General features: G+C 37.5%; 1 protein-coding gene across 6 annotated transcripts in view; it reads left to right on the top strand.

Moving 5' to 3' along the window:
- SNTB2 (syntrophin beta 2) overlaps positions 1-19,777 on the top strand; it is a 100,595-nt gene that overhangs the window by 40,668 nt on the left and 40,150 nt on the right. For all 6 annotated transcript variants that reach the window (XR_014238007.1, XR_014238008.1, XR_014238009.1 and 3 more), the window contains exons 2-3: positions 2,519-2,732; positions 13,904-14,114. Coding sequence is in view for 3 of the 6 variants with exons in the window: in XM_082369895.1 (XP_082226021.1) it covers positions 2,519-2,732; positions 13,904-14,114 (425 nt within the window). In the remaining 3 variants the exon portion in view is untranslated. The remainder of the gene's footprint in view (positions 1-2,518; positions 2,733-13,903; positions 14,115-19,777) is intronic.

Below are 19,777 nucleotides of genomic sequence, written 5' to 3'. Positions count from 1 at the left end.
AGCATTATTATATTTTCTAGAATTATGCTTAACTTCAGCAGATCTTCTTGAATAACTTATACGAAAATAATTTTGCCTCTTCTACTGATTGCTGTTTAAAATTTTTAACTTTTCTAGCTTTTTAACTTAGGGAAGGAGAAGAAAGGCACCTACTACTTATTGAATGTTTAGCATGTGCCTAGAATTTTTACTTGCTTAGTGTTACTGCCATTTTATAGATGAGGACTTCAGAACTGTCAAGTGAGGTCACATAGCTCTGAAGTAGCAAGCACAGTTAGTAGTTAGTATTTGAACAAGGTCTGATTCCAAAGGCCTCTCTGTCACCACATCATGTAGAGTGAGCGGTAGGATGCTATGCTTATAAAAGATTATTATCAATATTACTAAGTAAAAAAAGCAAGATGTGGAAAGAGTAAGCATAATATACTACCATTGTGTGTATTTATGTATATACACATATGTGTGTCTATTTTCATACATGCTTAGCCTGTTGCCGGAAGACCATACAGTAATTGCCTCCAGGGATGGGAATTGGGCTGCTAGAAATATATACTCTTTATTATAAAACCTTTTATACCTTTTGAATTTTGTTTTTTTCTCTCTCTTTTTTTAAAAATTTATTTATTTTATTTATTTTTGGCTCATTGGGCCTTCGTTGCTGTGTGCGGGCTTTCTCTAGTTGCGGCGAGCAGGGGCTACTCTTCGTTGCGGTGCGCGGGCTGCTCGTTGCGGTGGCTTCTCTTGTTGCAGAGCGTGGGCTCTAGGCGTGCGGGCTTCAGTAGTTGTGGCACACGGGCTTCAGTAGTTGTGGCACACAGGCTCAGTAGCTGTGGCTCGCGGGCTCTAGAGCGCAGGCTCAGTAGTTGTGGCGCGTGGGCTTAGTTGCTCTGCGACACGTGGGCTCTTCCCGGACCAGGGCTCGAACACTTGTCCCCTGCATTGGCAGGCGGATTCTTAACCACTGCGCCACCAGGGAAACCCTGAACTTTGTTTTATATGCATGTATTACCTATTCAAAAAAGAAACAATATTTTAAAGACTTGTTAGCTATGTTTTTAGAAACATAGCTGATTATTTTTTAGATTTAGTAATCTATTTCTTAGTAAAGTTTCATAGGCTTGTAAAGCTTCTAATGCTATAAAATATTAATACTAGCTATTATGACATTGATAAGCATTGATAATGATCATATCTTTCTAGTTTTTCAGTTCCCATGATACTACTCTAATGACCTACCACAGTGGAATTTGAGAGGATGTAGATTACTGATGTAACATATATTGATGTTAGAAGAGGAAATGGTGACCGATTTATCTACATTCAATGATTTATTGACATTTTAATGCTTTTTAAGATTTTACTAAAAAAGGATTTAATAATCTTCAGTTTATCTAGTTTTTGAAATAAGAGCACAATGCCTCAAATGATAGTAGTTGCCAGTCATGAATGAGGTAAAAGAAGTATTTTATATGTCTTAAAATTGAACTTAAAAGAAAAACATTTCACATATATTAAAAGCTATATCTTAATTTGGGGCTACCGTTAATAGAAATACCTTGTTTTTGACTATGTTTTTGTACTTGTTTTTCAAAGCTATAATGGTTTGTTTCCATAGCTGTCTCCCTTACTAGACTGGGCATTCCTTTAAGGCAGGGTCCATGCCTAAGTTACTCTTGTATTCTCAGTGACTAGCCTAATGCCTGATACTTGGAAGGTAGCTAAAAATGTTGACTGAGTTGAATCGAACTGAAATAGAGATACATAGCTTAGTCTGGAGAAGAGAGAGTTCATCTCAGTCTTCAGATATCTGAAGGGTTCTCATGTGGAAGAGATTAAGTTTGTTCTATATGGCCTCTGTAGTCAGCAAACCAATGGGTGGAAGTTTCAAGTTTCTAAATGTTGAGTTGTCTAAAGCTAGATGGGGCTGTCTCAGGAGGTACTGAATCTATCTCCAGATTCATTCATGATGGCCAACTACTGAGATAATTCAGGTATTTAATTGTTCATTTTTTCCTTCACTCATTTATTCAAACATTTACTGAGTAGGCACTGGTCTGGATGTTAGACACCACGATTGAATAAATTGTAAACCCTGCCTTTGGGGAACTCGCAGCCAGCAGGGGAACTGAAGTATTAACAAAGGATTACAACCCAGGGTGCTTAGAGGTTGCTGCAGAAGACTAATGGTAATACCCTGGAGAGAGTGAACAGGAAAGGCTGCTGAGGAGATGACTCTTGAGTAGAGTTGACCAGGCCGACAAAGGGAGAAAGGAGTCCTAAGCAGAAACAACAATATGCAAAGATTCAGAAGTTAAAGTTTTTAGGATAGAGCAGTGGTATATCATTTGGATTACATGTTCTTAAAGCACCCTCCAATCCTAAGATTCTGTGTGCTGGCTCTTTAACTTCGTGTATTTTTTCACTTCATGCCAGATAGTTCGTGTATGTATATATTTCAGTTGTTATTTTTCATAGGAAGCAAAAATACTAACCTTCTTCTTTGATTTTTGTTCATTAGTTAAATTCATCCGAGAAGTAACGCCATATATCAAGAAGCCATCATTAGTATCAGATCTGCCATGGGAAGGTGCAGCTCCCCAGTCACCAAGCTTTAGTGGCAGTGAGGACTCTGGTTCTCCAAAACACCAGAACAGCACCAAGGACAGGAAGGTCATCCCTCTCAAAATGTGCTTTGCTGCTAGAAACCTAAGCATGCCGGACCTGGAAAACAGGTGAGCTGTACCTAAGGAGAACATCGTACTCACAGCTTTGCAAACTTACAGATATGTTGCAATATTACTTTCTCCCTTTACGTATTTTTATGCAATAATATGACTGTTGACTAAATTATATAGAGGAAAACATCAGTCTGAGATGAGAGAATCATTTTTGGACTTCCATATTTAACTTACTTCACACATATATGTACATGTATAGATCAATTTTGGATGAACACACGAGAAGCTTAATGATGGTTATGCCTGGGGAATGAAATGGGATTAGAAGGTAGAAGGAAAGAAGAGGCTTCTACTTTTCATTTTAAACCTTTCTGGAGTGTTACTATTAGTTTATTCATTATGAATAGTACTTAATAATTGAAAAAGTCTTGTCCAAGAAATTTTAAAAAATATCTCCTAGGAGGAAATTCCTTATACTATGGTTAGTGTAAAGAATCAGAGATCTTCATTATAGGTCAGACTGCATCAACTGGTAACGTGACTGTGGCAGGTTAGCTTCTTTTGACCTCAGTTTCCTCGTTTGTGAAATGAGAGCATTGGATTGGATAATTTCTAATGTCCCTCCTAGTTCTATCACCATTTGGGTTCTATGACTTTGTCTTCATTAATGCCATGATGTGGTACTGGTAAACCTAGTGTTAGGTTAGAGATGGGAAAAAAAGAGATAAAGAAACTAGTCCAAAGACATAGTTAAGGACAAACTTTTTATAATATACTTTCGCTTTTATGGTCTCCTCTGATCTGAATGCACAGCCAGGTGCCTAATCAGGATGGGATGGTTCACAGAAGACAGCAAGAAGCTGAATGACCTTCTTGGGCATTTTAGGCCATGGGGACATGGAAGCTCCTGCTCTATAATATATTATGTGTATGCTGGAAAGAGTTGAGCTCTGCAATCACACAGACCTTGGTTTGAATCCAAACTAGGTCACCTGCTCCAAGGAAAGCTCTGAGCGAGTTCCTTCACCTCTATAAACCTCCATATTCTCAGTGATTAAAAAAAAAAAATAAGAATAATGCTTAACTCAGTGTGCAGATTAAATGGGATAACACACATGAAGCCCTTTGCATAGAGCCAAACACATAGTAGGTTCTCAAGAAATAGTAGCTTAAAAAGTCTTAACTGCTAACTTTGTATACATACATACATATATAAATATATATATATATATATTGGCCACGCCATGCAGCTTGTGGGATCTTAGTTCCCTGACCAGGGATTGAACGCAAGCCCTCAGAGGTGAAAGTGCGGAGTCCTAACCACTGGACCGCCAGGGAATTCCCATGTATACATATTTTGAAAATTACATTCTGATATATTTGTATTGTTTTTATTTGCTTTCTTTTAAAAGTTCAAGACATAGAAATTACTTCTTGTTATATACAGGTTTATTTGTGAAAGATTGTGTGTATATTGAGTCATATATAAATACAAAACAGCTTGATCTTTAAAGAAATGCTTTTTTTTTTTTCATACAGTATGAATCTAATTTGTACTTATGCATACCAGGGTCGGCAATGGGGATAGATTGGGAGATTGGGATTGACATATAAACACTACTATGTATAAAATAGATAACTAATGAGAATAGACTGTAAAGCACAGGGAACTCTACTCAATGCTCTGTGGTGACCTAAGTGGGAAGGAAATCCAAGGAAGAGGGGATATATGTATATGTGTGGCTGATTCACTTTGTTGTACAGCGGAAACTAACACAACATTGTAAAGCAACTATGCTCCAATAAAAATAAAAAAGAATTAATTTGTAAAGTAAATAATCAACTCTGCCTCTTAAATACAAATTAAAATTTTTTTCTCAAATGAGATATATTTATGTAGAGACTGTGATCTGTTAATCATGGACTTTAAAAAAATTATGTAGTTAGGACTATAGAGAAGGAATTAGAATAGAGTTACCATGTGATAAAGAGAACAAATAGCCATTAAATTTGTCATCTGATTGTCAGGCTGAGGAAAGTATTCAGGCTAAATCCCTTCATAATAAATCTTTTTTTTTTTATAAAGAGATTTCTTATTTTGATTAATTAATTAATTTATTTATTTTTGGCTGTGTTGGGTCTTCGTTTCTGTGCGAGGGCTTTCTCTAGTTGTGGCGAGCGGGGGCCACTCTTCATCGCGGTGCGCGGGCCTCTCACTATCGCGGCCTCTCTTGTTGCGGAGCACAGGCTCCAGACGCGCAGGCTCAGTAGTTGCGGCTCACGGGCCCAGTTGCTCCGCGGCATGTGGGATCCTCCCAGACCAGGGCTCGAACCCGTGTCCCCTGCATTGGCAGGCAGATTCTCAACCACTGCGCCACCAGGGAAACCCTCTTTTTTTTTTTTAATAAATAAATTTATTTATTTATTTTTGGCTGCTTTAGGTCTTGCTGTGTGCTGGCTTTCTCTAGTTGTAGCGAGCGGGGGCTACTCTTCGTTGCAATGTGTGGGCTTCTCATTGCAGCGGCTTCTCTTGTTGCGGAGCACAGGCTCTAGGCGCGTGGGCTTCAGTAGTTGTGGCACGCTGGCTCAGTAGTTGTTGCTCGCGGGCTCTAGATCACAGGCTCAGTAGTTGTGGCACATGGGCTTAGTAGCTCTGTGGCATGTGGGATCTTCCCAGACCAGGGCTCGAACACTTGTCCCCTGCATTGGCAGGCGGATCCTTAACCACTGTGCCACCAGGGAAGTCCCTATAAGTCATTTCTGAGAATGAGAATAGATTGTTGTCTTAGTCTGTTCAGGCTGCTCTAACAAAATACCATAAACTGGATGGCTTATAAACAACAGAAATTTATTTTTCACAGTTAGGGAAAAGCCTTGGAAGTCTAAGATCAAGGCACTGGCATATTTCGTGTCTAGCGAAGGCCCACTTCCTGATTCATAGATGGTCATTTTCTTGCTATGCCCTCACATGGCAGAGAAATCTAGACAGCTCCCTGGGGTCTCTCTCGTGAGAGCACTAATCCCATCTGTGAAGACTCTGCCCTCACCATCTAATCACCTCCCAGAGGCCCCATCTTCTAATTTTGTCACATTCAGGGTTAGGATTTTAATATATGAATTTGAGGCAGGGACACAAACATTCAGTCTACAGCACCTGTAGTGCTGCTGATATATTTCTATAGCACGCTGGGGTTGTGGGAGTAGGGAGAGAAGGAAGGAGGAAGGTGATATGACTTGGCTGTATTGCTGAAAGTGGTGCTAGTTTATCATCCACTAAGACATCTTTTAGAGCTCAATAACCTTGACCTTTATTAAAACTTGGGGCTGCATTCTCTTTAGCGTATATGCTAAAGACATTTGGTGGATGGTCAAGTTTGAAATAGATTTTCAGAACCAACAGGAGAGGGCAGTTTGGGCTACAAGAGTTGTATCATCACTGTGCTCTTCAGTAAGATGATCAGTCTACTTATTACTATACAAGGATAGGTCTTAGAAGAGTTAGGCTTTTGCAGATTATCAGGCTTAATGCTGCAAAGTAATTTGTTTCCAAAGTTACTTAAAATACCAAATTTGGGGACTTCCATGGTGGTCACGTGGTTAAGACTCCGCGTGCAGTGCTCTCAGTGCAGGGGGCACGGGTTCAGTCCCTGGTTGGGGAACTAAGATCCAGCATGCTGCATGGTGCGGCCAAAAAAAGAAAAAAAAATACCAAATTTGCAAATGATCTGCTTTTTGTAAAATAGAAGTTGGAAGAGATTCAAGGTTATTCTTATGTCACTCTTACTTGCATTCCAGTGTGCTTTCTAGAGAAAAAGAAAAGCAGTAGAATTGCAGGTACCTGGCAAAATTATACGTAACTTTGGTTATACCCACAGGAATGTGAACATCTATCCTAAGTGTCTTGGTAGAAAAAAATGTTCAGAGCCATTGACTAGACTGAAGTTAGGGTGATGGACTTTGTAACTTCAGGCAAACTATTTGTTTTCGTAAGCCTTGGTTTCCTCCTGTGTAAAATGAAAGGTTATATGAGGATTAAATAAGAGAACAGTTATAAAATTGGCATAGTATGCTCTCAATATATTATTATTATAGGTGCTGTTGGTGTCCTTGTGACCTTAAGTAAGTCCCTTAATTTCTCTGTCCTCCTATTTTTTTCTTTCTGTAAAATGGACATAATAATGCTTGCTCAACTCTGTTCTTTTACTTCAAGGATAAATAAGATAGTATCTGTAAAATCACTTGGAGCTCTTTGATCCTTAAATTTATCTCAGCTCTGTCAAAGGAAATGTCATGACAGGTGACACAGCTGCAACATTTAAAGCCATGGAGAAAAACAGTTCATTTATGAATAGCAAAAATAAGTTTCATCAGGACATCTGTCACCAAGATATTTATCACATTGCAGCCTTATATAACTGACCATATTTCTATTTGAAAATCTTAATCTTCCACATAGTCTTTTGTAAAACTCTGACAAGGAATAGGCTTAGATGTTCCCTAATCTGGAAAATAATTATGAATCTGGTATTTAAGCCGTACATAGGCAAGTGGATTCCCATCATTCTTCATTTTTTCCCTAATAATTTATTATGAAAATCTTCAAACATACAGCAAAGTCGAAAGAATTTTATAGTCAACACTCATTTTTCCACCACATAGATTCTACCATTAACATTTTACTATATATACTTTATCATGGATTGGCCCACCTATCCATCCGTCAATCCATCTTAATTTTCTTTGATGCATTTCAAAGTGAATTGCACACATTAGAATACTTCTCTCTACTCAAGCATGCATATAGAGTTCAGTGTTTTCGCTGTAGCTTTCTTCTTTTGAGACAATATTTGCATACAATAAAATACACAAATCCTAAATTTTGACAGATGCATAAAATTATGTAACCCAAGCCTATCAAGATACAGGACATTACTGTTACCTTGGAAAGTTTTCTTTTGCCCCTTCCCAGTCAATTCCCTCTCCCACCTTCCAAGGCTACTACTGTTCTGACTTGCTGTCATAGATCTGTTTCAACTATTCTAAAACTTCATGTAAATGTAGTCATATCATATGTACTTTTTTGTGATAGAATTATTTAACTCAGCGTAAGAATTTTGAGATTCATTCTTCTTGTTGCATGTAACAATAGCTCTTTCTCTTTTATTGCTGAGTAGTGTTATGTTTTATGAATATAACATAGTTTCTTTATCCATTTTCCTATTCATGGATACCTGAGCTATTTCCAGTTTGGAGCTAATATTAATAAAGTTACTGTGAATATTTTTGTTCAACTCTTGTGGGCATACATTTTTATTTCTCTTGGATAAATTCTTAGGAGTGAAACTGCTGGCTCAAAGAGTAGGTGTATGTTTAGTTTTTTAAAAAACTGCCAGGCTTTTTTCCAGAGTGGTTGTGCCATTTTACATGCCCACCAGCAGTGTGCAGGAGTTTCCATTGCTTCACATCCTTGCCAGCATTGGTAGTGTCAGTCTTTTTAATATTAACTATATTAACTATTAATATTAAATATTCTGATGGGTGTGTAGTGGAATCTCCTTGTGGTTCATCCTTCATTTTAATGTAAAGACTTCACTTTCTAGATAAAAAATTTATTTGACATGAGAGGAAAGCGTCCTTTTTTTCTGTTTTACTACATTGATTCAGTTTCACTATCTAGAGCTGAGAAAAAGTGCTGACCATCAGAATGAATAAGTAAAGAGGGGGAGGAAGTTTATTCGCTTCTTCCACCTCTAGTCCTCAAGACCTCACTAGATGCTTCTGATAGTTATAAGCGGTTCATTGTGGAAAGTGAAAGCTAAATAAATAATGACAAAGTCCAGGGAGAGAACATGAGCCTGTTCCTTAGCAAACAGCATTGTGGGCAGTGCGGAGTTTAGCGCGGACAAGGTGTTCTTAAACGCTGCTTTTCGGAAATGTAAATCTGTTATCATTGAGCTGGTTCACAATGTCTGGGTCATCTTCACTTTGGCTGTTTTCCATGTAAAAGGTAAATTTTGGCTTTATGATGTATAAAACAACATGATTATTACTAAATTGAACACATAAGTTATGTCATAGACTTTACTAAGCAGAAGAAATAAGCAGGCTAAACTTAAGAATCCTATGCTTCTGTGGACCTAAACATGATCTGATTCATCTGATCAGAATGTAATTGCATTTCTCAGGAAATCCTCAGTGGTCTGACCAGAGGCCAGAACTCTTCACACTGTAGCTGTCTCCTCCTCTCTCCTGTGGGCCCAAACAATGACTGGCAGACTGCCTCCGAACTTTTATTTGTAGAATTTTCATTTGAATTTGTCTTTTAAAACAGCAATAGACGTTAGGAAACACTTTGTCCCCTTTATCAGCTCTAGGGGCTGCTTCTTCAAAGGCAGACTTCTGGATCCTAGAATCATTAGTCCTATTTTGGAGTTTATTTTCTGTTTCTTCTAATTTAATTTTCTATTTTACAATCCCTTTTTAAGAAACACTGCAAAATTTCTCTTTTCATGAAAAATTGGTGATTCTGTCCTGGGAACTGTTTTATTTCCTGTTTTCGTCTTTTTCCAGCCTAGTGGTGCCATGATCTTTTCCTGCTTAATCAGGTTAAGTTTATTTTATATCAGACTTATTTTCCTTTCTTTCAGTTATTAATAAGTAGGATCTTTAACATCGGGATTTTCAGAATTTAAACTGTGGCAAAGGAGCTATGTCTGAGAGAGTCTCCCAGGAACTGTATGAGGTATAAAGGCTTTTTCAGAAGGTGAATGTTCTGTGTCCGGAGAAGGATGAACTGATTCCTGCCTTTAGCGCTAAGTAGGTCAGTAGGAGGAGTGAAAGAAATTTTTTGTCATGGTTTTGCAACAACTTTTAGCATGCGATTAAGGATGTTAAGCTGGTTACAGTGCCAAAGCAACCAGCTGGAAATAAATAGCCTATGTAGAAAACAACTAGCCTGGTATAGGGTCTAAATTAAGGACATCACTGGCTCTTGCACTCAGTTTGGTGGAATGAGGGTGGATATGAATCTTCTTCTGGGTTGAGGGTGGGGCAGTCACTGGCCGCTGGGGGTGGGGAATGCTGAAACAGTCAGCCGGCCTCTTTATTTTAGCTGAGTGCTTTACTCCCACTTCCAGAGGTAACTGGTGCCTCCAGTTCCCCAGCCTCTTCAGGATTCTGCAACATGGATCGGCTTGGATTTGACTCTGCCCACTTTTCTTAGGTCTGCTCTGTCTGTTTGCCAGCTTCCAAAATTTTGTTGTAGTCGCTCTTCTCTTCTCCCTGAGCTTGTAGGATTATGCTTTTTAAAAATTCCCTTTAAAGTTTGGTGGTGACTTCTTAGATACAACACCAAAAGCACAGTACATAAAAGAAAAAATTCATAAGTTGAACTTCATTAAAATTAAAAACTTCTGCTCTGTAACAGACACTGTGTACTAGGCTTTTCCAGAGAAAGAAGCAACAGGATGGATAGATATTTAGATAGATTTATTTATTTATTATAGGAATTAGCTCATGCAATTGTGGAGACCAAGAAGTCCCATGATCCGTTGTCTGCAGGCTGGAGAAACAGGAAAGCCAGTCTTATGATTCTCCCTGAGTTCAAAGGCCCAAGAACCAGGAACACCAATGTGTGAGGGCAGGAGAAAAAGATGGTTGTCCAACTCAAGAAGAGAGCAAACGTGCCCCCCCCCTGCTTTTTTTTATTCTATTCCTGCCCTCGGTGAATTGGATGATGCCCACCTGCATTGTCAAGGGCTATCTTCTTTACTCAGTCTACTGATGATGCAAATCTATTCCAGAAACACCCTCACAGACACCCCCAGAAATAATGTTTTACCAGCTACCTGGACATCCCTTAGCCCAGTCAAGTTAACACATAAAATTAACCGTCACACACTGTTAAGAGAACGAAAAGATAAGCTACAGACTGTGAGAAAATCTTTGTGAAATACATATCAGGTAAAGGACTGATATCCAAAATTTACAAAGAATTCCTAAAGCTCAACAATAAGAAAACAACCCAGTTTTAAAATGGACAACAGATCTGATCTGAACAGACACTTCACCAAAGAAGAACTACAGGGCAAATAAGCATATGAAAGGTGCTCAAATCATATGCCATTAGGGAATTGCAAATTAAAACAATGAGATACCACTATACACATATTAGAATGGCCAAAATCCACCTGACAGTACCACGTGCTGGCAAAGATGTATAGTAACAGAAAGGCTTATTCATTGATGGTAGGAACGCAAAATGGTACAGCTACTTTGGAAGACAGTTTGGCAGTTTCTTACAAAGCTAAACGTAGTCTTACCATGTGACCCAGCAGTTGTGCTCCTTGGTATTTACCCAGAGGAGTCAAAAACTTACGTCCACACAAAAACCTACACACAAATGCTTTAATCGTAATTGCCAAAACTTGAAAACAACCAAGAGGTCCTTCAATAAATAGGTGAATGGATAAACAAACTGTGGTTCATCCAGACAGTAGAATATTATTCAGTGATAAAAAGAAGTGAGCTGTCAAGCCACAGAAGACATGAAGGAACCTTAAATGCATATTGCTAAGTGAAAGAAGCCAGTCTGAAAAGCTTACGTACTGTATGATTCCTTGGAAACAGTAAAAGGATCAGCAGTTGCCAGGAGTTCAGAGCCAGGGAGTGAGTGTAATATACTATTTTAAATCTTCCCATAATAAATGTATAACTATTTTTCTTTTAGAAAATATAATCATTTTTTTAGCCAACAAATATTTATGTTAAGGACCATGACGGCAACAATTGATATAGTGGAAAATAACATTAAAAAGAAAAAACATTATAAAGTAATATAGAGGACTAAATAAAGGTCAACATGAATGTTAAGCTATTTGTCAGAAATCTCTTTTCTTCTTCTACTTTTGCTGAGCTTTTAGGATGGAGGTGTTCCTCCTGACTAGGAGTGGGTCCTCCTGGTGAGCTCTGTGTAGTCTCATCCTTCTTGGGTCCAATTAAACCTCCCCAGGCCATTTCTCTATTGTAATCCATCTTACATCCCACCATAAAATTATTATTATTATTATTTTTTTTTTTTGCCACACCAAGTGTCTTGTGGGATATATATATATAACATTTTGTTTATCCATTCCATCAATGGACATTTGGGTTGTTTCCACCTTTTGGTTATTGTGAATGATGCCTCTGTGAACCTAGGTGTACAGATATCTCATAAAATTATTTTTAATTCATTGTTTTGATCATATCGTTCCCTTGTTGAGAATCCTCAGTGATTCCATGTTGCTTACCAATTAATATTCAGACTTAACCTGCTATTCAAAACCCTCTAAATTTTAATCCCAAGCTACTTCTCACTGTATTTAGCTATAGGATAGGAAATCAAATAAATTCATCTGAACTGTAACTAAAACAGAAAGCAGGATAGCTTATGACTTGCTGTCTAAAGATACCTCAGGTGTGGGCTTTGTGAAGTGTTTTGGCTGGTCACAGATCTTATTTTATGTTTTGACTATTTTCTAGAACTTTCTGGCCTACTTGGCTATTGCCCTAGAACTGTGAAGGCATATAAAACATGGATAGACTGGTGGCTAGACCTTCAGGTAGCTAGAAGGGTAAGTCTAGTGGGAGGACATTGAGTGGGTAAGTAGGTAGGTACCAGGTAGATGTGTTTATAAATTGTCTCACAGCATGACACCAGCTTGGTAAGTGTGCCCCAGCGGTGTAGAGGCCTCCATTGCAGTCCTGCTTTGCTACTACCATCTTGGGAGTGCCTTTTTTAGCCAGGAACTTTGTGGTAGTCTCACAGCCTGACACCAGCTTGGTAAGTGTGCCCCAGCGGTGTAGAGGCCTCCATTGCAGTCCTGCTTTGCTACTACCATCTTGGGAGTGCCTTTTTTAGCCAGGAACTTTGTGGTAGTCATCACAGTTCTTTATAGAAGTAGTTTTTGTAACCTGTAATTGTGTATTAGTTAATTATAAATTTTCTGCCTTCCCCATTAGATGATAGTCCCAGTGAGAGTAGAGACTAGTTTTTTTGCCTATCTTTTTCACTGCTGTATCTCTAACACAGTGTCAAGCATAGTATCTGGCATACAGTAGGTTCTCAATAAATGTTTATTTAAGAAAGGGTGGACTGACCAGAGTTCAAATGAGAATGAATATTTATTTGCCATATTAAGTATGGCAAATTAAAATTTGGAATTGTAAAGGAATTTCTAAACAGGACAAAAGAGAGGGATGCAAACTTCAAGGCAGAAATGCTAGTGTACATGTAAACTGGTCACCTTTGACAGGTGGTGTGGGATCTGGTGACAGTGCTGCAAGGAAGCAAAAACTATCTTCAGAAAGATGAAAGAATAAAAAGATCTCTCCTTGGTCAGTGGCAGTTTGTCAGTTTCCAGCCTACCAAATTATTTTTCCATTTTAAAAGATATGTGTGTTCACTGTTAGAACACAGCAGTGTATATATGTTAGTCATTTATTGAATGATTTTTAAAATTCATCTTGGCAAAAACTTTGATCAAAACACAAAATAGTACCCAACAAATTGCTTTATAAGGAATTTGTTGAGTGTACTTTTTAAAAAATTTACATAATTCCTAAAAGTTACTTTTGAAGTATAGATTGTTCACAGTTGAGTATTAACAAATAATAGTCATAGAGTTGAAGATCTCTTAACTATTCTTCTACCATGACTCAGTGGATGATTTAATCATATAATGTTACCCAGACCCTCAAAAACAATTTCAAATTTTCGTAAAGAGTCATTCTTCAGCTATTTTCTTTATTTCACACAGTGGAAATTTCAGTTCACTGTTTGGCAGTAGGTTCTATATACCTAGCAATACTGTATACCAGAGTTTTCTAAGTATTTAAAAAAATATTAGTTCTTTCTTTACAATGTGCCTATGAGATTCAGCAAGCACACTTTCCATTTCTTTGACATGGAAATTAAGGCAAAGTGCAGTGTTCTACTACAGACTCTACAGTAGGTTCCCTTATCTTAGATCATTACGTTAATACTGAAACAACAGACCCAGCAGTTAGTCTTTCCGATGATGATCTTTCCACATGTGGATTTCTCTGGAATTGGACCCTAAGGAATTAAGAGAAAGTATTTATATTCTGGAATGTAAAAGTAGATTTTCAGTTGTGTATGTTAAACCGTGGCAGGTTTGATGGCTTCTGATCTAGCTCACCTTTTTTTTTCTTTTTCCATACAGATTGATAGAGCTACATTCTCCTGATAGCAGGAACACGTTGATCCTACGTTGCAAGGATACAGCCACAGCACACTCCTGGTTCGTAGCTATCCACACCAACATAATGGCTCTCCTCCCACAGGTGTTGGCTGAACTCAATGCCATGCTTGGTGCAACCAGTACAGCAGGAGGCAGCAAGGAGGTTAAGCACATTGCCTGGCTGGCAGAACAGGTAGGCTGGGAGGCAGGGCAGGGTCTCACCGGGTCACTACTCAGAGCCAAGATGGTTCCCCCATTTCGTATGTCTGTAATGTTTATCATGCAGTCAGGCCCTGGATGTCTAGCTTGCAGATCTTTTGTTAGTCTTTTGTTTCTCCTCCCCTAGTGTTTAGTTGTTTGTTGCTAATTATCACCTCCACCAGAAGAACTGACTGTCATGATAATCATCATCATAACATAACTAAAAAGGGGTTCTTAGTAACATCTGTATCCTTAATGACTGAAGATAATTTTCACGGTTTTAGAATAGGATCAGCAAACTTCTTCTGCAAAGGGCTATTAGTGCTACAACTACTTGACTCTGCCATTATAGCAAGAAAACAGTCATAGACAATATGAACGTGAATAGATGCGACTGTGTTTCAGTAAAACTTTATTTACAAAAAGAGGTAGTGGGCTGTATTTGGCCCACAAGTCATAGTTTCCCAATTCCTGTACTAGTCTACTGACAGAGTTTCAGGGACAACAGGCTTACTCCCCTGGTCTGGGAAAATTATAAAATATACAAAACACTTTACAAGCCATTAAACATGTGTAGTTGTCGTCTACAACTGAAAAATGAAAAGAGGAGAAACAAGAAAACCTAAGTAGATGTTGGGTAAAGGGAAAGGAAGGATATAATCCAAGTTAATTTAGATCCAAATTTGGCAAAAGGGAGACTAAAAGTTCTACATGATGTTACAATACATCCTTTTTCTTTCTGGGCCTTCACTGTCAGCTGGGCCAGAGGGAGTTGAAAACAGAAGACAGAATAGGGATTCAGAGATGAGTGTTCAAGTGCTAGCTCTGTTTTTCACTGGTTTTAGATCTTTTTAAAAGTGCCTTCATATCTTTGCATCCTAGTTCCTTCGTGTGTGCAAGGGAGCAGGGATTGCATCAGTATCAGCCCAGGCAGGTTTTGTTCTTTTGCGTTGTTGTTTTGTTTTAAATACAGTTTCCCAGGTCTGGCTTCTCATGTTCCCCATCAAGAGTTCACATTTGGTAGACCGATGGTGGGGCCTGGAAATCTCATTTGACTCCCCAGGTGATTGTGTAGTGGATTTTGGACTCCACTGATTTAGTTTTTTTTCAGCCGTGAAATTTTACGAACATTCCAAATAATGATTCTAATAAATTAGAACACAGAATTAGTACTGTGATGATTTCTAGGAGGCATAATTAGAATAACTAAGCAGAAGAAACTAATGAAAATCATGGTATAAGTATTTACGACTTTGAAAGTTTTAGTCTTTTAGTTGTGTTTATCATTGTTTCTATATTTTTATATGCTGGTTGAAAAACTCGATTGAGTGGTAATTGTTCTGTGCTTTCAGCAATGTTAGAAATCTTCATGATTTTAAAAAGGTAATACATTTACATAGTTCCAAGGTCAGAATAAAAAGTTAATAGGTGATGTCTTACTCTCCTTCTGGTCCCCCAGCCACCTAATTCCTACCCCTCTGCGCCCAGAGAAGTAATCACTTTCATTCCTTTCTACTGAGTCTTTTGAGAGTTTCTTTATGCAAATAAAAGCAATTATGAATATATATTCTTCTTTTTCTCTTTTATAAAAGAAGATGGCATATTTGCACACTACTTTATACCTTGCTGGTTTCTTTCATTAAGCAATATATCCTGGAGCTCTTTCCATATCAAAGCACAGAGAGCATTCTTTTTTACAACTGTATAGTTTTCCATTGTGTGGCTGTAGTTAAATAAGCACACCCCCCAGTTTTGTTGTCATAATCTTTTGCCATTACAAAGAATGCTATAATGAATAACCTTGTAGTTTTTCCTTTCACACATGTGCTTTCCAAACTCTTTGGTTCCTGAGTTCAGATAGATCAGATAACAAGGGAACACATTATCTGAATGTATTTGGTTCTTAAGTTTCTAGTAGTGAGCAGTAAAACTTTGGTTAGAAAGGGGTTTATCCAAAGTTTTACATCATTTCCTGAACTTTGATTGTTAGTTCATAGAACAGGGGATATTTCTATACCTGTAGGATAAATCCCAGAAGCGCAGGTCCAAAGGGTGTATTAGTAATCTATCTCTATAAAACAAATTACCCCCAAGAGTTAGTGACTTTGAAATAACATTTACCTCCCACAGTTTCTAAGGATCAGGAATCTGGTAGCAGTTTAGCTGCCTGGTTCTGGCCTGGGACGCTTCATGAAGTTGCAGTCAAGCTGTCAGCAAGGGTGGCAGTCATCTGAGGGCTTGACTGGGTTGGCAGGTCCACTTCCAACAGGATTCATTTATATAGCTGTTGGCAGGAGGTCTCAGTTTCTTACTGCTTGTTGGCAGAAGTCCTCAGTTCCTTTCTATGCAGGCCTTTCCACAAGATTGGCTGAGTGTCCTCGAGACATGGCTGTGGGTTTTTGTCAGAGCAAGTGATCTGACAGAGAGAACAAGATGGAAGCCACAATACCTTTTATGACCTAGTCTCTTCTCTATTCTTTTCATTAGAAGTGAGTTACTAAGTCCAGTCTATACCCCAGGGCTCTGGCTCTTAAAGGGAAGAATGGTAAAGAATTTGTGGACATCTTTTTAAACTACCACAAAAAGTATATGCATTTGTAATTTTGATAAATATTGCCAAATTTACCTTCCATCAAGATTGAACTAATTTAAATTCCCACCAGCAACGTATGAGGGTTGCCAGACCTTTAAAGTGAACTTAATCTGGTTTATGCTACATACAGACAAGTAGAAAGTAGAAAGGAGAAAAATAAAGCCACAAATTCATCACAGTCTGCCCTTTATGGACTGTATTTATGTGTGTGTTTCCTCCACTCAGTTGTGAGCTCTTGGAAGATAGGAGCACATTTTTCCCAAATCTTTAGCCCCCAGAACTTAGCCTAATGCTTTGTAAATAGTAGATGTTCACTAATTTTTTCCTTTGTCTACATATATACATGCAAAAAGCAAGCAAACAAGTCATTAATTATAAAATACTGTCCAAGAACACAAACTCAGGGTTGGAAAATAATACTAAGTCAAAAAGTTTCAACTTCTTTAAAAATAGTATCACGGAACTAATCCAAAGTGCTGTTTCTAAACTATTCATGATTTTTACTTTTTCCAAGTAGTTGTTTGGGTTACCCAAATCAAATACACTTAGAATAAGTTGTTCAAGCAAGACTGGATACCATTTCTCAGAGGTATTGTAATGAACTTACATATTTGATAAGAGTTGCCTTTTTTAACGGTAAGATTGTTTAATTCTATGAGTATGAAAATGGTCAGGATAATTTGAGATCATGTAATCTTTTTAAAATAAGTAAGCATCTCTTTTAGCAATAGATGTGTTTCCTGAAAAGCTTGCATATGAATGAAACTGTTTCAGTTGTAAAGAAAAGATAGTTATCATTTATTTAACTTTAAATGATCTCTCCTTAACTTATCTGTTTGTTATTTCACATTGTCATAAATTGAGTTTGCTTAAAATAGGGAAAACCTATGCTACAGATGTTTGGTAACCAATAGATAATCTGTTCTGTGCAAGGCACTTCTATCTCTTTACTGATACTTATTTTTATGTGACTGATAGTTTACCTTTTAGTTGGTTATATTCTTAAGAGGGAATCTTCTCTAAGTCCAACAAATGAGGGGACATACGTTACCTACGAAATAAGTATTTTTAAGCATTTGAGTGTTGGTAGAAAAGCCAAGACAGGCAAAGAAAGCTTTGTTTTCACAGTTCCTACCTTTTCCCTGGTTATTCTCAAACTGTGTAAAGACTCAAATTAGGAACGTATACACTAAATCAGGATTAGTGGAACAATTTATTTTTTGCTCTCTGTTTTCTATTGTAATAATAAAATACGTTAATAGCAGAAGTACATCACCTCTTAAAAAGATTTGTGGGATGAAGAGATTTAGGGAATGAATAATAACTATTATTAATTTTTCATCTTTAGTGCTATTCAACTCTAGTTATTAGAAAATAAAATTTGGAGAAGGCTATTGTTTGGCCAGGTGTATGCATGTGTGGTTATTGAAACACAAGCAAACCAGAACCCTAACTTTAGTATCCCTTTTTTCTCTGGCCAAAAACTCGATAGTGGGGAAAAAAAACACCTCAGTAGTGGAGTCCCAAGGCTGCTTGTACTGATACCACAACCAAAAACACATACTACATACAGCAGGCTGCATTTTGATTCCAGTGAAAGCAAACATTATCCTTATAAGTTAAGGCAAATAGGCAACCGAATGACTTAAACTGAGGTTTTATTTTTCTCCAATGGCAAGTAGAAGAGGGAAAAGATATTCTCCAAAAACTAAGGACTCAAAAGAGCTAAAGAATAAACACTTTTTAAAAATTGTTAATTGAAAAAAAAGTTCTCTGTCTTGAAATTACATATGGCTTGTATTGGCATTAGCAGTTTTCCTTTCTCTTCTTTGGGAAGAAATACATTTAATTTAGGTTTTCTAAATGCATATACTCTGATCTAGTGTTCAAAATCTCTCTTATAACTTAGCAAAAAAAATTAATTAAAAAAATACGATAGTCATTTTATCCCTTTGGGAAGATACATTTTTACATTATTTTCCCTATGAAATATTATCCATAACAATCTCAGAGACAAAGACTTGGTAGTGCACATAAACTAGAAATCCCTTCGGGGTATCTATCACCCCAAAATTTAAGAATCCAGGAGAACCTCTTTACAGCTGATACTCTCCCTCCAGACATTACTCTAGACTAATATAGAGTCTTAGAAAACTTGGGTTCACTGGTAAGGAAAGTATTAATTATTTCTACCATACTTTGCTTGAATTCTCAGGGTTGAGTCATATATTTTGTGCTTTCAGCACAGGGTCGAACATGGGTAGCTTCACTGGCTGGAATTCATTTCCCCTTCCTGGAATCAGCTCATGGCTCTAGCTAGGAGAAAAGCGTCCCAGTGGTAGATGTTATAGCACAGAACCGAACCACTCAGGTCACTTTTCAGATTATAGATGTATTCTTAAGGTGCCCTGACATGTTCAAATTACCTTCAGAAGTCATTAAGGAAGAGAAAATAAAAAGCAGATCTGAAGACAAGTAAGAGACAAGTGATTCATCAATTTAAATTCACCTTGAAGCCATCAGTGATAGTGAGCAGAAAAGATGAGGGTTAAAATACTCTGTTGTTAAGCGTTCCCTGCTCAAAGGTCTCATCTTATGAAGGCAAACATTTTGATGATACCAGGCCTTTTCTTGAACATAGTCTTTTGTTTTTTAGTCTTGGATCCTTGACAATATGTATAAGTAGTGGTTGTTTTCCTACATTTTTAAACCATCATAGAGATAACTGAGCTTTATGCAATTAAATGCAATGGTACACTTGAAACTGAAACATAAACTTCCTGAACTATAATGGGGAACTCTGTGACAATAGTTTATATCAGTGTTTTCCAAAATACAGCATAGTTGGTCATATCGGCATTTAAAAAAGATAAAATAGAAATTAGCAGAGTACGTTGCACAAAGTATAGGAATTGTGTTGTTTTGGAAATTTTTAAATTCAGTATTTATATGTATGTGTTGAGTTGCAGTGTAAAATGTATTTCTTATTGTAGGTCCTGATCAAAAATATTTGAAAAACAATGATGTTTATATTATACAGCTTCATTTGGTTATAGTTTCTA

This window comes from Balaenoptera borealis (assembly GCF_965194805.1).
Source record: "Balaenoptera borealis genome assembly, chromosome: 19".
NCBI lineage: Eukaryota > Metazoa > Chordata > Mammalia > Artiodactyla > Balaenopteridae > Balaenoptera > Balaenoptera borealis.
This window is presented reverse-complemented; position numbering and strand designations above follow the sequence as displayed.